The sequence below is a fragment of the Manis javanica genome, chromosome 8, assembly GCF_040802235.1.
Source record: "Manis javanica isolate MJ-LG chromosome 8, MJ_LKY, whole genome shotgun sequence".
Classification (NCBI taxonomy): domain Eukaryota; kingdom Metazoa; phylum Chordata; class Mammalia; order Pholidota; family Manidae; genus Manis; species Manis javanica.
The window spans coordinates 44,594,241-44,611,260 of record NC_133163.1 but is presented as its reverse complement, the minus strand read 5'-3'; the positions used below and the strand labels follow the sequence as shown (position 1 = coordinate 44,611,260).

General features: G+C 43.6%; 1 protein-coding gene across 2 annotated transcripts; it reads left to right on the top strand.

The window, feature by feature from the left end:
- Positions 1-3,422: 3,422 nt before the first annotated feature.
- Positions 3,423-16,743, top strand: LGALS3 (galectin 3). Of its 2 annotated transcripts, none has more exons than XM_037016394.2 (6): positions 3,423-3,560; positions 9,455-9,476; positions 10,202-10,546; positions 12,387-12,475; positions 14,961-15,126; positions 16,437-16,743. In XM_037016394.2, exons 2-6 carry the CDS (start codon positions 9,459-9,461, stop codon positions 16,590-16,592), a joined length of 774 nt encoding a protein of 257 aa, XP_036872289.1. In that variant the 5' UTR covers positions 3,423-3,560; positions 9,455-9,458; the 3' UTR covers positions 16,593-16,743. The 2 variants fall into 2 exon arrangements, with proteins under 2 accessions (XP_036872289.1, XP_036872290.1); XM_037016395.2 differs by having other exon boundaries at positions 3,540-3,642.
- The last annotated feature ends 277 nt before the right edge of the window (positions 16,744-17,020 follow it).

The following is a 17,020-nucleotide window of genomic DNA, read 5'->3' as shown; positions in this document are numbered from 1 at the left end:
CCTTATGTAATTGCTAAGCTTGTAGGAGCATTCCAGCCCATTATGAACCATACATTTTAAAAACATTAATTTATCTTGTTTTTAGAGTTACTTACAGACAGATAGAGATTTATATATTTAAGTATCTCTCCATGTATGTTTGGTAACATGTAATTTGGATTTTTCATTAATTTCCACTCTTCAATCACATTATATTCGTGAGATTATAACACAATACTGCAATACTAATTTTCCATTTTGGTTCACTGGGTGAAGTCATAGTAAAATAATAAAATCATTGCCCGAAACACTAAACATGTGTAACTATATCACCAAGTTACATCACAACTACAAGTGGGCCAGTTCTAGCTGGGCCTCCTTTGGCCCACAGAGATTATTCATAGGCTCCCCAAAGTCCTGTTCTTGCATGAGCAGAGCCCCTCTCCTGCCCCTCCGCTGCTCAGGGCACCCCGCCCCATGTCCTAAGCGCATGCCTCTCATGCTGACAAAACCAGTGTGCCAGTCCTGTCAGCTGCAGCGTCTGCCTCGCCTCTCAGGAAAAGTCCATTACTCACTTGAGGGAACTCCTGGTGACGCTGCCAGGCTTCTCCGTGGTGAGAACCCTGACGCCTGTCCCAGGAGTGTGCGCTGCAAGTCCGCAGAGCCAGCACAGCCCTGGGTGTATGCAGAAAGGGAAGAACGGCTGCCTCACTCCCAGGGACTGTATTTTGTCTCTTGGGCCCTGACGGTCTTTCGTAAAGACAGTCACATTCTTCTCTCCAGGGGGTTCCAGACTAGCAAAAGAGGCTGCATTGACATCCCCTCCTTAGACCTCTGTCCTCTTTCCATTCTCTAATGCCAAATCCCTTTCTCATCTAGCCAAAAATCTGAAGGCTCCCAGGCATAGGTCCAGCAGATACAGAAGTTTTCTCACATATGCCATCAGCCAGATACAGGATCCCAGTGTGAAATAGGAAACTGCTCCTCAGAACTGAAACATTGGAATCGAACGTTTAATCTTCCCTTTCAGAGACTTTCACATGGTGATCAGTTATTCTTTCCATTCTTGTATGATCCCTTCCAACTTCTAAATCTGCCAACTTTTGGTGGCCTATTATTGGTGGCTTTTCCCCTTCCTTGCTTCCTTTCTTTTCTTTGCCTCAATCTGTTGAAGGGCAAATATCCCATTTCCAAACATTTATTTCTCAGACTTTGCCATACACTCCACTTGACCTATGTTGTGATTTTGGTCATACCTAAGTCTCTATGCCTCAGTGTTCTCATCTTCAAAATGAAGATAAAAATACCTACCCCCATATATGTATGTAAAGTACTAGTTAAACACGAGGCATATAGTAAGTGCTCAGTGAATAATGGCTATTATTATCTAAGTTTATTTTTTACATACATATATTGTAAAATTATTACCACAATAAAGTCAGTGACACATCCATCACCTCACATTTACCTTTTTGTAAGTACAGGGTGAAAACATTTAAGACTACTCATTTAGTAACTTTCAATATTCAATACAGATTGTTAACTTTAGCCATCATGCTGCACATTAGAACCCCAGAATTTATTGATCTCATAAGTGGAAGTTTGTAACCTTTGACCAACATCTCCCTATTTCCCCACCTTCCAGCCCCTGGAATTCTACTCTATGAGTCCAACTTTCTTAGATTCCACATATAAGTGAGATTATAAGGTATTTATCTTTGCCTGACTTATTTTACTTAACATAGTCCCTCAAGGTCCATCTATATTGTTGCAAATGGCAGGATTTCCTTTCTCATGGCTGAATAATATTCCTGTGTGTGTGTGACATTTTCTTGATCAATTTATCCATCAATATACTTAGGTTGTTTCAGTATCTTGGCTATTGTGGACAATGCTGCAATGACTATGGCGGGTGCAGATATCTCTTCAAGAGAGTTTTCATTTCCTTTGGATATACATACCCAGAAGTAGAACTGCTGGATCATATGGTAGTTCTAATTTCTTGAGGAAGCACCATACTGTTTCCTAGAGTGGCCGCACCAGTTTACATTCCTAACAACAGTGCACAAGGGTTCCCTTTTCTCTACATCTTCACCAACACTTAACCTCTTGTCTTCTTGGTACTCGTCATTCTAACTGATGTGAGGTGATATCTCATTGTAGTTTTGATCTGCATTTCCTTATTATTAGTGATGTTGAGCACCTCTTTATGTACCATCTGCATGTCTTCTTTGGAAAAAAAAATGTCTATCTAGATCTTTTGTGTTTCTTAATCAGATTGTATTTTGGTATTGAGTCGTATACCTTCCTTATATATTTTGCGGACTAACTTCTAATCAGGTATACGGTCTGCAAATATTTTCTCCCATTTTGTAGGTTGCCTTTTCATTTGTTGATTATTTTTTCTCTGTACAGAAGCTTTTTAGTTTGATGTAGTCCTACTTGTTCATTTTTGCTTGTGCTTTTGGTGTCATATCCAAAAAATCATTGCCAAGATCTATGTGAAGGAGCTTTTTCCATAAGTTTTCTTCTAGGAGTTTCACGTTTTTCGGTCTTATATTTAAGTCTTTAATCCATTCCAAATTGATTTTTGTGAGCGGCTGGTCAAACTTAAAGAGAAAATCTATCTTGGATATCCTTAGCCATTTTACTCAGCTATTACCCAGCGTAATGATACCAAATAAATACCATCTCTCTCACAAGAATTGCTATTTGTTGTAACAACCTTTCTTGTAGCAGTGCTCGTCCTCTACCTTGTCTTTACCACAGATACTTTTGCATTGAGCCGTTCCCTCCTTCACCAGAACCCTTCCCAGTCTGAGAAAACAGTCATACTTTCTAGGAAGCGCGTGATTCATTATTTCGTTCATTCACATGAAACATGAAACAAGTATTGTTTCAACGAGAACCCCATTATACACCAAACTCTGGGGTAGGTGCGGGGGAGCAAATAGCAAAATAATTTAGGTCTCTCAGTCTGAGAGGCGTGCGCCTACGCCACGGTTCGGAACGCGGACGAATGCCAGGCCGAGAACGCGGGATCACCTCACTCAGCATCTCAGAAAACTTGATGGGCGCTCCCGGTGGCCCGCCACCGTGCACTTCCTGGAAAGACTTCCATGCTGGGTGAGGGTTTGGGTAAAGTAAATGCGGAAGGCACGAGAGTGATAATTAGACAGAAAATAAGGAAGCGTGGGTAAAGCAAGCAAGCGGAACTCCCGAAAGAAGCACACACCGAGGAGACAGGCGCCTCCCGTCCTGCCTCATAAGTTCCGGGATCCGGACGGTGCCGGAGAGAGGGAGGCCAGTGCGCCCACACCCCAGGTCTCGGGCGGCGGCCGAGGGGGCGGGCCGCGCCTCAGGGTCTCCCACGCCGCCCCCCCGCTCCGGAACGAGTCTCGCGCGCCCGGGAGCCTGGCGCCGGGCGCGGGCCGGGAGAACAGGGGCGGCGGCCCCGCCCAGGGAGAGGCGGGCCGGGCAGGGCCGGGCGTATTTGAGGCGCGGAGCCGCCGCCCGCCCTCGGACCGCACGCCGGCGCCAGGAGGACCCCCGGAGCCCGCGAGCGAGCGCCGAGGCGAGGGGTGAGGCGCGGGCGCCCCGGGACTGGGCACGGGGACAGGGTCTGCTGGCGGCTGCGGCCCTCGAGGACCCGGGCGCTGCTCGGTGCGCGAACCTTGGGAGGCCTGGGACCCCGGGGAGCGGGCTTGGTTTGCCGGGGCCGGGGCCGGCGGGCGGCCGCGGAGAGCCGGAGAGCCTGGTGCGCAGCGAGGGGCGCCGTTGTGGGCCGGGGCCCTAGAGACTCAGGGCAAGTTAGCCACGCCTCACGAAGACTCCTAGCTGCGCGGTCGGGGCGGGCGCAGTGCCGCCCTGCGGCCGCTGGGCCGGGTCCCCAGCGAGCGGGTGGGGGACGCGCGCGCCCAAGACCCGCGGGCCGCTCGAGCTCGCTGCTAGGGACCAGGGTCCCCGCCCCGGGGCAGGGGGTGCTGCCCCGGGCAGTGCAGGGCTGCTCCCGCGACCCCTGCTGGCTGCCCGGCCACCTGGTCTTGCTGGCGGCAGTGGAGGGGGCGGGGCGCGAATGAGGTCTCCCAGGGCGGCAGCCCCAGCGGCTGCGGAAGCCCTCGGGATGCGGTGCTGATCCCGCGGAAAACGGTGCTGCCCAGAGCCTGAGTGGGCATGGGCCCGACTTGGCAAAGACCGCAAACCCTAATCTTCTGCAAATCAGTGACTCATCCCCACCCGGACGGGCTAACTGGGCATTAACGCTCGCAAACCTGTGCTGAGGTTGTGGGGCGCGTGACAGAATTTTGGTCCGAGTGTGCAGAGCCCTAACAGGGTTGGGGCTTTTAATACATGCTTGAGGGTTTATTCTTAAGTTTCAGCTGCTCAAATAAAAAGTACACTAAGATGTGCCCACCCGGAAGAGTAGCGGCTCGAGGCCAGGGAGTCGGGGACACATAGGTGAGGACACCTAGGCTTCAGGTCAGCGCTTTAAAGTTAGCGATTCCTATTCCAGGTCCTGTGGAATATTTGTAAGCTGATTCCTGGGAGTTGGGTTGCTGGACCATGAGGAGGGTTGGACCTCAGTGACCCAGTCTGTTTCTAGGGTTCTGAGAAAGAAAGGGAAGACAGGCGTAGTTAATTCTGAAGAAAATGATAGCAATAAGAATTGACCACTTGCGCACAGAGCATGGGAGACTATTCTATGAACTTTCAAAATTCTGATGCATTTGCCTCTAGTTTATCAAGTTTATCTTTCATACCAGGAAATTGTGTTTCCATAAAGTTTAAGTTTAATAATCACAGTGTACTTTTACACAACAGTCTCCTTTTCAGACATCGAATCTCTGGAATAGTCTTTCATTCCTTTGATGGTTGTGCCTCATCCTTGATCTTTGGGAGACTGGAGCTGCTTAAATTCATAACCTTTGGGCCTTACCCTTTTAGAATCATCACTTACTCCATATTCTGGGGAGAAGTCTGATGATGGCCCTTGAAAGTTTTGAGCTGAGAAGCAATAGGAGGATGCCTCACTGGGTTACAGGAGTAGCAGAAGTGGGGAGCCCTGCCTGATAGGTTGGACCCCCAAAGTAAGCGTTTTTCAACGGAATAGGCAAGTCTCACTCTGCCCAGAGGTCCTTAATCAATGATGTTTTGCTGTGCCGCAAATATGCATAAGTGCTTTCTAAAGACTTTTCCCTTATTGCTAGTGAGGTCAAAAGGCCAATGTTGGTTTCATCTAAAATTTAGGTACCTGTTTGCCTAGAACCCTCTTCAGTGAGACTCTAAATTGTGACTGCAAAAGAGACCTATATATATATATATATATAACTTGAGAATCTCATGGTGACCTTAAATATCAGTTGGCTTGTAAGCTTAATGAACTTGAGACTCATGGTAACTGATCTAAAATATAGCCTCTCTTTCCTAGCTCATGGCTCTGGACACAGGCTCCTACTGAGGTTAATACTTGTGACTGGGGCCTGAACTGGTTCGCACGGACTCCATGTAGTAAGCCTGCCAGGGCGGTGCCTGCTGTCTACTTGCAACTTGTTGCTGACTGAGTATCAGGTGTTCCCTCTTGACTGATGGTCAGCTTTTCCACACAGGAGGGAACAAAATCAGTAACTGAGAGGCACAAAGTAACTTTACCTTCCTTGATGCTGAGACACGGTAATGAGAAAGCAATCCTCATGAAGGACTAATTTCCTGTAGTCCAGCTCAGTATCACTGAATTGACTTTGGAAAGGGAACTCTCCTCAGGCCCTGCTCCATACTTAAGTAAGGATAAGAAGGGGAAACTGCCTCTGCTCTGTTCTTGGCGAGGAGTGTGGGTAGTGCCTTGGGGTTCTGAGGAAATAGCTTCACGATCCTCCCTTACAGCCTGTATAAAGGTCAGGGCCGTTTGTGAGCAGAAACTTCAGGAGTGCTCCAGGGAACACAGGCAACTGGGTTAATTACTAGGTGGGGCCTAGAATAGCACAGCACGGTGGATAGACACTCTATTAAAGGGAAAAGCTACAGTTAACAGCCAAATAAAGTGGCCTACACTCTGACTCATATTTAAATTCCTTATTCCAAAGTGACACTGAACCACTGCCTGTGGTTTTCCTTAACATAAAGACCCAGGTAGTATTTCCTCTATTCGTTTGTCTTTATCAGTGTTTCTTTTCAGGCTCTTCAAAATTCCCTGATTCTGGGAATGCCAGGTTAGAGTTCATGTTATCTATAGTATCTGTAGAGTAGGAAGACTTTTTGCATTTGATTGCCTCTCTCTATATAAGCTACTCTCTAAAAAAATTTTTTTAAAAAAGGAAATTTTCTGGGCAAATAAAGAAATTGTTTATCTAAAATTTTTTTCAGTTATTAATCTTGGTTTCAAAAGAACGTTGGTTATAACCCTTTTCAAAAAAGAATCTGATAGTTCAGAGTTGAGATAATCAAAATGGTGCTTACCCAATTTTTGGAAAAGTACACTTTACTGGTTTAAATGTGGTTATAATTAGCAAAGTGACTGTGCAAAATGGCATCTTTGTATTCGATATTATTGCACTCTGAATGAGTCACTCAGCTTTTTTCAATTTGTTTACAATTTCAGCATGTATGGAATTCTGAATGAAGAGGCCAGAGAATTAATTTTTAAATGAAGCAGTTAACACTTTCAAAGGACTACACTTTGAAATTTCAAAGTGTGAGGTTTTATATTATTGTAAAATGAGCCTAGATAAGGAGTCAGGATGCTTGACCCCTCGTTCTTGGCCTGCCAGTGACAGAATGACTTTGGGCCACCAGGTTAGCTCTCTGAGCTTCAGTTTCCTCACCTCGAAAGGGGGGATATTAACTTTCCCTTGTCAATCTTATAAGATTATATCAGAATCAAAATAGGCAAGGTATGGGGATAGTGCTTTGTAAATTGAAAAACATCATGCAAATGCAGGGTGTTGTTATTATAATGGGCTTGTTTAATGTGCACAACACAGTCAAAATTGTCATCCAAAGTGTTGTGTGAAACACAGTGGAAATAAAGTGAAATCTGCTTGTTTCTCAGATTGTTTTGGTTGGGTTGGAAAATAAGCCGAATATGCTTGAGCAGAGACTTTGAAATGGATAAATGTTAAATTTTAGAAATGCTGTCTTTACGTGAGTTTCTGGTTGTAATCAGTTTTTGGACACATCTCAGTTTGATTGGAGTTACACTGATTAGACACTCTGAGGCCAATGCACAGATTTAGGTGGTTTTAACCATTGAAACTATCTTTTTGTTTTTTATCGACCTGTGTGTGAACATTTCTGTCGGGATACACAAGCTAGGCAGCCTATACCAGTGTTTCTTGACCCTGCACGACTTTGTCCCCTCCCTCCTCCCCCCTAGGGACAGTTGGCAATATCTGGAGACAGTTTTGGTTGTGCAGTTTGGGGGGAGGGATGTTGTGCTGGTGGTGTCTTGTGTATGAAGCCAGGGATGTTGCTAAACAGCCAGCAAGACACAGGACGGCCCCCCACAACAGAGTACCCTACGTGAGATGCCACTGTGCTCAGGGTGGGAATAAGCCCCTCACACGGGGTATCTTAAAGAAGTCAAAACACAAAGTCATTCCTTGATCTTTGGTATGGTGCCCAGGTAGAAGAAAGGTTCGTATAATTGAAGGAACTAAGCTCTCTGTCACTGTGAAGTTGGGAATTGTTTCCTGCTGGCGTCCAGAACGAGAGGGCTTTATTTTCTTGGCTTAAGAAATGTCCTTTCTTTTCCTTTTCCGTAACAACTCCTCTCAAGTTCCTTCTACAGTAGCAGCAGTTTTCTAGGCAATGGCAGCTTTTGAGGAAGGAAGCACAAGCAGAAGGGCACCTGACTTTTGCTTTAAAAGACCAAATACTGTAGGAAATACAGGGAATGTTAGCCCCAGGAGAGTCACTGTGACTTCCCACATTGCCAGCTGTTTCCCACCTTGGAAAATGGGTAAGGTGATCACCTAACTGCTTTCAAATATGTTAGAGTATACCTAGATTAAAAAAAGGGATGAGCAACAAGAAGTTTACTGGAAGGTAATATTTAACTGTGATGTAGATAATAGCAGAGTAGATAAAGTATCTCATATGTGTAAATGAAGAACATTAAGTCCAAGGAGGAGCTCTGCCTTTTTGAGTGTTCACTAAAACATTTCTAGGACCTATCAAAGAGCTGCCATTTATTGGCTACCTTGAGGCAATATCATTTCTTAAAATGATTGGGTAAATACAACAGTTGGACAACTCAAGGAAAATGAGATTCTTTTTATGTAAGGTCTGAGTAGTTTAGGCCATAGCACAGGTGATCCTGAGCCTAGAAAAGTCACTCAGGCTCAAGCGTCCAAAGCTGCCCTCCTCTCTCTGCCAAGCGCCTGCAGCAGGAGGAGGTATAAAAGTGTTGCATGTGATCAGGGATTTTGCAGAGGGGGAAGATCAGGAGGAAGCAGGAATGATGTCTCAACACCACCCCTTGATGCAGCTTTGGGCAAGGCCAACCCTCTTTTGTAGCATCTGACCCCAAAATATTTTACTCCCTATTGCCTTTTTTTTTTAACCTTAGTTTGTGATACTGCCAGAGGTTTCATTTGGAATAGCAAGTATTTAAACAAAAAAGAAGACAAGCATCTTGTGCCTGCCTTTCTTCTTTGTTGCCCCATATCCCAGTCTCACCTTTCCTCAAGGCTTAGCTCAAACAGCACTGTCCCTTCCCCTCTTAGAAGTAATCGTACCCGCTGTGACTTCCCACAGCACGTATCTGACTCACAGTGACAGTCACTTGTGATCCTGCTGGCCTGTGGGTCCTTTGACCACTCAGATCTTGACCTATCTATCTTCAGATCCAGACAAGAGCCCGCACAGTGCCTGGCCCAGCACAGGCATAAATGTGTGCAAATGAGATAATAAATCTGGCAGCAGTGTGTCTAGGGACATTATGTTTCAGAGCCCAGTAGGAGTCAACCAGCTCGGCTTTCCTCCTTAAACCTGGAAGAGGACATGGGGTGGTAGTGGAAACAGGAGAGGTAGTGGACAGCATTAACCTAAACGCTTTATGAGAGGTGGTGGTAGAGGAGTGCACAGGAAGGACAGAAGGACCAAAGATAAACCAGGGCCATTTACATTTTTGCCTAGAAAAAGGGCGGAACACATTTTCTTCCTTGTTCTTCTCCCTCCTGTGTCATATGGCCTGTCATTCCAGGAGTCAGAACACAGGCCGGTGTGACTAAAGTTCAGTTATGAGTTAAATAGGGCTTGTTAAGCTAGCTGGAGTACATCCCCACCCTTTGATGAGACATTTTTGTGATTCCACACTATTGAGTTAGGTGTATTTGAGAAACAGCAGGGGGCTTGGGTTAGAAGAATGCTTGTAGATTGATTAGTACTACACAATGAACTAACTATGATGTATAATGTATATGGAAACTGGTGAAATCTTTTAGGACCAAATGATAATCTTTTTTTTTTCTCCCCTCAGGAAAATGGCAGACAGTTTTTCGGTAGGTGTTATATGTCTGATTTTCTTTCCCAAAATACATTCCTCATAGGTTGAGGGTTTCTCTCTCTCTCTCTCCATCTCTCTCTGTCTGTCTATATCTCTATCTCTATTTATTTATTTATTTATTTTACCATCAGACCTCTCCCTTTTTAAACTCCCCCATCACGTGACTTCTTCTGGCCTCACTTGTCCAATGAGGGCTTGTTAGTTGGAATCCTGTTTTTCCAGCAACAGATTCAGGAAGAAAGCCAGGCAGAGAGAGGCCTGGGAGTCACTGACTGCAAGAGCAAGCCCTTTACTGAAAGGCCTGGGGCCGAAGCGGGTGGCTTCCATGGGCAGGAGCTGAGAAATCACATGAGGAAGGGGAAAGATGGTGCAGCCTGAGCATCCTGACTTGTGTGATTGATTTTCTCATGCCAGTTAGAAAGAATGTGCTTTTACATAGAAGATGCTTAGCTTCTGACCTTAGCAAATTAAGAGATGCAACCCTCCGTGATCTGAGATAATGGGAGGCAATAATAAAGTGATAGAGCATATGTAATCCCAAAGTCTAATTTGGTCTTAGGAACTCAGAACTATTTAATAGGTGGGAAAGATTTTATTGCTATGAATTTCATACCTTCACCATATCCCTCTACTTTTTAGATCACATATTTGTTTTTCTAAAGATTCTGTTTTTGTGAATGTTTTTCATCTGTAATTGTTTGTTTATGTCCTTTTTTCCAGCTTAATGATGCCTTATCTGGGTCTGGAAACCCAAATTCCCAGGGATGGCCTGGTCCATGGGGAAACCAGCCGGCTGGGGCAGGGGGCTACCCAGGGGCCTCCTATCCTGGAGCCTACCCCGGACAGGCACCTCCTGGAGCCTACCCTGGACAGGTACCTCCGAGCACCTACCCTGGACAGGCACCTCCAGGAACCTACCCTGGCCCAACAGCACCTGCTTACCCTGGACCGGGACCCTACCCCGGGCAACCAAGTGGGCCTGGGACCTACCCGCCTCCTGGACAGCCAAGTGCTCCTGGAGCCTACCCTGGTGCCAGCCCCTTTGGTATTCCTGCTGGACCACTGGTAAGATGAAGTTAGTCATTTCATATACTTGACTGTGACCAGGACAAAGCTAAAGAGGAAGGAACCCAGCAATTGGCTGAGCAGTGGTACATCACTTTGCTGTGCTCTGGCTGGGACCTGGCTCTGGTCACTGACCCGCAAAGGGCTTCTAAACTCACTGCTTAGAGCCACTTTTCAAGGATCAGCCATGGTATATGTCAGTCCAGTAGAAAAAAATCGTTGCTCATATTGAATTTGGTATATGTAGTGTTAGCATAAAGAGAAGCTAATGGATCTTTTGAAGGCATCTGTAAAGCAGCTTTAAAGTACATCAAGATCATTAGTAATGGGGCAAAGTTTGGGTTATTATTTTTAATAAACACTGATTATATAATAAATGCCAGTAGTGTGCTTCTATGTGAATGATCTCATTTAACCCCATGGCCACCCTGTAAGAAGATACTGTCCTTATCCCCACTTTACACATGAGGAAATGGGATAATAGAGAGATATATAACTTGTCCAGGGTCATCAAGAGAACATGTAGGGGAACCAAGGTAATTTGGTTTTGAAAAAACTTCTAAAGATAATTCTGTGCTCTAAGGATTGAATTTTCATTTATATTGAAACACATTTTAGTAAATGAATTCTAAGCATAAAACCTATCTTTGTGGAGCTCCAGACATTTCTCAGACACAGATCCTTCCCTTCCAGGTGTGTAGTCTAGTTGAGAGACAAGAGTTAGACACAAGGACAGAGTTTAATAGTAGTGTGGGATCAGACCTATTCAGGACTATGTGGAGGATGGCATTGGTAGCATCTGATCATTTTAGCTCAGAGGAGAGTATGAGAAAGCACTGGAGATTGAGTGGCCTCGAACAGGGTCTGGACCACAGATAGCTGTAGATAGAGGGGGACATGGAGGCCATGGACAGGAAGAGGTGGATGTGAGAGAGATCACAGAGCAAGAGCCTCAGGTTCTAGTGGTTAAGTCTTAGGAGTAGAGATAATATTGACTCTTGAAGGCTGGACAGCTAGGGCTCCAGCCAAGGGTCAGTGCAAACTAAGAGCTCAGGGAAGGGATCTGATGGGGGACATGGTGGGGGAGACAATTCCAGCTCACACTGTTGGATTTGAGGCACTAGTAGCTCATCAAGAGAGGAGGAAGTACAGGACTGTAGAGATCAGGGCTAGAGAGAAAAGACTTGGGTGATGGTTGTACCCAGGAGGAAAAAATTACAATGGGAAAAGAGAAGAGGCCAAAGATAGAGTTTTGGGGATATTTACAGCACCTTGAACACAGATGGTCAATGAATATTTGTGGAATGAACTAGGGAATGTATTAACTGAAATGTGTTTATTCCACAAATATTGAGTGCCTGCCATATTCAAGCACTCTGCTGGTGTGTGGGAGTAGAATTTACAAGAACTCAAGCCTGCCCTCAGAAAGAAGAATAACCACAATGAAGTATGTTATATGACAAGGATCTTAAGAGTGGCATAAAAATGTTAATATTAATTGCAAGGTCTAGCTTATTAAGCCTTTCCAAAATATAGTCTTAAGGGAATGAGTTATAGATTTGGATGCCCCTTGTAGTGAGAGGTAAAGTGCTCCAAAATGGAATGTTCTGCCTTTGGCACCAATGAACTGATGGCTTTATTCTTACTTATTAATTGTGCATGTAGGGAGCCTGGTCTCTTCAGGCCCGGGGCAAGGTGGCCCCAGAGTCTAGAAAGAAAGCTTAGACTTCTGTGTTATTCACACATATTAATAGTGATTGAACTTTAGTAACATCCTTGTCTTTCTTTCCCCAAGAAAACATGACTCCTCACTGATTCGTGTATATTTTCTCATTCCCAGACGGTGCCTTATGACCTGCCTTTGCCTGGGGGAGTCATGCCTCGCATGCTAATAACAATTCTGGGCACAGTGAAGCCCAGTGCCAACAGGTAAAAGGCAAAAAGAGCAAGTCTAACATAATTGTTGATTGGTTTTTGAATAAAGGATGATCTGTTTTGAATTTTTACAGAACTTTTAAAACTACACATTTGGAATCTTGACTATACCATGGGTGGGATTAGCCTGTAAATCAGTATGTGTTCCCACCAAGGGGAAAAGGTTTCTCTGGCTGAATCTTATTTTTCTCCCCAAACCAAAATAAAGCAGAATTCTACTTTGTGAGGGCAAAGAACAGCAAAAATCCATTCCATTGGTTCTTACTGGTAGAGAAAGCCTTATAATTAAAGTAGAGCCCTTGTAATGTAACATATGGCCATCCCTCCACCTCTGAGCCATATAGTCTAAAAAAACCAAGTGTGCACTGTTGTCTAGAAGTCCATCAAAAATTAGGGTCAAAGCCAAAAAGATCCCATTGGACATGGTTCTGGGTTGATATGAGAGCTCGAATCTTATGCCACTCTGTCCTCATATCTGCGCAAGTTGCCCTGCGGTTGTGCAGGCTGCAGTGCAGTCTCAGATCTCGGGTGCTTTGCTGCTCTTTCTGTCTTCCTGGATGGAGCTTCTTGGGCACAGTAGCAGAGTTACAGATTTCCATGGTGTCAGCCTGGTCTACAGGTGGTAAGTGGCAGGATGGGGAACCCCAGTCTTCTGAGTAGGCAGTATTTACTTAAAAGGTTTGGAAAGATTCTACAAGTTAAAGGCATGGAACTGGTTTGATTGAGGTGAGCTAGGTGAGGGTAAGACTTTGAGCTACTTTAGGAAAAATCGTGCTGACTTCTGGCTGCTCTGGGATGCCTGCCTCTGGTTATCACCATTGGCTATGCTTACATATAACACAAGCAGGTTAATGATATCCTGACGCTGTGCCTGTCCCTGAGGTTAGTGGTATTATTATGGCCATTAATTTATCTGTTTCTGGGTCATATAGAGAGCACACAAAAGGTATAGATTCAAGCAATGTACACAGGTTTATTCAAGAATCCATAAACAGCCTCTATGAATGTCTGTCACCTTGATCCGAGTGAATCAACAGGAGGCACCTCCTTTGTTCCCAGGAGGTGGACTCAGCTTTCTGATATGATCATTTTACATTCAGATAGCCCCCTCACTCCACCTGCAGCCCGCCCCTCGGGTTCTGTGTGGGGGTCACTGCCCTAAGCCCATTCTTCTTTCCACACAACCGTACAGCTGCTCTAAACACAGTAGTCCCTGCACAGTACACCTTGTCTCACAGTCAGTTACAAAACCTGTCTCTTCTCCTTATCCTGTGTGTACAGTGTTCATGATGTAATCTCTGCTGCCCTCCCACAGCTGCAGTCACACGGACCCACAGTGGCATCTTTCCCTTATCAGGGTTATTGCACTGGTAATATTAGCTCCAGTAACACCAGGGATATAGACTGAGACTGTGGCACATCAAAAGTAATTTTGGTTGAGGTGGTTAGGGTGGAAGTAAACTGAAAAACAGTTCCTTGGTTCTGCAAAATCTATGTGAGGAATTCCATGGAAAAAAGAATGCTTAAGGTGATAAAGATGACAATGTCTTCCTTTTCCCTGCAGAGAAAGTAGAGCCATGGGTTATTTAGTCAAATACAAACTCTACTGCCACTTGACTTTATTGGTCTTTTCCTTGTGAACTTAATCATGGAAGATACATGTGTGGTTGTATGTGTGTCACTGTGTGAATGAAAATACCCAAAGAATCACTGTTAGAAGGTCTAGAGTGTAGACTTTGTTTTAAAACAAGAGCACCAGCTGATTCTGTTGTTAGTGCTCCATGAAATACACTTTGAGAAACTGAGGGATAGCATTAATACGTTATCAGCCAGAGGACTTGGGTTTGCGTTAACATCCAAGGAGAATAACAGGGTCAGCAGGCTGGGCCAATGCTTCTGTCAACTCCGCTCTGCCCCATGGCGTGTTCCGCACATCGCCATGATTCTGCACTGTAGCCACAGGACACTGAACATTAACTACATCGTTCTCGTTCTTGCTGCTCTAGGACTAGGGTTTTGGCTAACTATGAAGAAGCTAGGTATTTGATATTTGAAAGCTCTGATTTTATGTGACTGGCTTGCCTCTAATAGGTGTTAAAAATAACGTGGCAAGGCAGGAAAGAGGTAGCCATTATTATTGGCAGTGTAATGCATAAAGTGCCTAACCTTCTATAAGGAAACGTTGAAGGGTTTTCATGAGGAGAGGCAGTAGAGGGAATTACAGCTGAACAGAATGATGTGACCAAAGACAATGAGGCCAAAAAATTCAACAGAGTGTCTCGCTTACTTTAAGATACAACGGCAGTACACCACATACTTGGCCTAGAATACTTTCCCGTTCTCTGGTTTGTTTTTCCATTTAGAAAGTTTTCCTGTATTTCATAAAATGATTTACTCTTTAGAAAATTGTATGTTCTTCACTTGGCACAAATATAACACTTGAACCATTGTACTAACTTGGGTCTTTGGTTTAAAACAGACTTGCTTTAGATTTCAAGAGAGGAAATGATGTTGCCTTCCACTTTAACCCACGCTTCAATGAGGACAACAGGAGGGTCATTGTTTGCAATACAAAGCTGGATAATACCTGGGGAAAGGAAGAAAGACAGTCTGTGTTCCCATTTGAAATTGGTAAACCATTCAAAGTAAGTTATGGCTACTATTATGTATTGATGATGTATATTTGTCATGGGGAATCACACTGAAGCCCAGTGCACTTGAGATGAGTTTTTATCCATTCTCCTGGGATACCTAAGCAGTGCAGCAGCCCCCATCTCAGGGCACAGGCTCAGCAGAGGTGGGACACTCCCTAGCTTCTTCAGGCCCTTCACCCTTATCCCTGTTACCACCCTACTGAGTTTAAATTTTTCCAGAAATGAGAAAAATAGCGTCTTTAATCAAAAAGGCAAAAGTCCTTTAATGGTAAGGTTGGACTGAGAGTTTCTTAAAACATAGTTGGCATGGCAATCAAAACTTTTTTTAAATTCTAAAATTTGTACATGCTTGTTTATGAAAAGAAAAATTTATAGATTTTTAAATTAGCTAAAAAGTTCCTCCATCCTTTACCTCTTCCTCCAGTCTCACAAAAGTTGCAACCTGGTGAGTAGCTTTCCAGTGTTTTCTATGACATACAGCACACTTTTCAGTTTTAAGAACTGCTTCAATAAATATTAGGTCCACATTGTTGGGTTAGGCCAACTGTAGAGTAGGCAATAAAATACCTAAACTGTAAGCTCCTCAAGGGCAGGGACTAAGAGGGACCATATTCCACATTTGGTGGACATCTTTGCATTATCAGAACATTGTTACTTAATAGTATTTCATTGTTTAGATATGTAATAATTCAACCAGCACCCTTTTGATGAAAATTTAGAGTACAGAAATACTCTAAACACATTAAACCTGGAAAGATTTTACTAAAATACTGTAGTCACTGTCCTTATAAATCTTTGCTTCCCAGAAAAATATTTTTATTCAAAGAATATACATGTTTAAAATTTAGATGTTGCCAAAGTGCTGCTTCCAAAGGGATGTAAGGATGAACATGTCCACTAACCATTGGAAGGAGTGTCATTCTCCTACTCTAGCCAAAACTCGTTATTGTCAATCTTCGTTACATTTGCCACCCTATTAGAGGATTCCTACTTTAGTGTTTATTTTTATTTTTACTTGTAGGTGATTTAGGCCATATAAAAACTTAAGTTTTTATGGAAATAAATTATTAATCTTTTCCTTTATGGCTTCATCTATATATCCTTCTAACAATTTTATCATCTTTTTGTTTTGTTTCGATGATTGAATAACCTGGAGTTTACTTTTGCTAACAGGTTTTTTCTGGACTTTAATCAGTTCCACAAATGATTATAAAGATGAAGTTTTGGGGCCCTGAGCTTAGGCCAGACTGTTTTTGAAATTAATGGGCATTCCTAACAGTTTTATATATGTGTCATTTCAGATACAAGTACTGGTTGAATCTGACCACTTCAAGGTTGCAGTTAATGATGCTCACTTGTTGCAGTACAATCATCGGATGAAAAATATCAAGGAAATCAGCACACTGGGAATTTCTGGTGACATAAATCTCACCAGTGCTTCATATACTATGATATAATCCTAAAGGGGCAGATATGAAAAAGAAAAAAAACCAAAACTAAATATAAACGTTATGCATTTGAAAGTTTCATGTTCTCTATGATGGAAAAATTTACCTTTATTCAACACTGTCCTTGTAAATCATCCATTTAATAAATATTCTAAGGTTACCTGTCTTCATATGTCATTTAATTGGGGCAGTTTACTCTTGATAATGCTCAATGGACTCAATGGAAAAAGAAATATGTAACAACAATGCATGAGAGTCTTCTAAAGTTTATATACTTGTTAAAATATTGTTAAATTAAGGAAATAGGAGTAAATACTACCCTCAAATTAACCTCTCCCAGTTTTCTAAAAACCAGATTGGGGCAGTTTATTCTTGATAATGCTCAGTGGACTCAATGGAAAAAGAAATATGTAACAACATATCAGGGAAATGCAAAT

What these genes read in the sequence shown, in the direction of transcription:
- LGALS3 (XM_037016394.2), top strand. An exon ending in GTATTCCTGCTGGACCACTG is followed by an intron (nt 10,547 to 12,386) that starts GTAAGATGAAGT and finishes TCTCATTCCCAG; the next exon opens with ACGGTGCCTTATGACCTGCC. An exon ending in AAATTGGTAAACCATTCAAA is followed by an intron (nt 15,127 to 16,436) that starts GTAAGTTATGGC and finishes GTGTCATTTCAG; the next exon opens with ATACAAGTACTGGTTGAATC.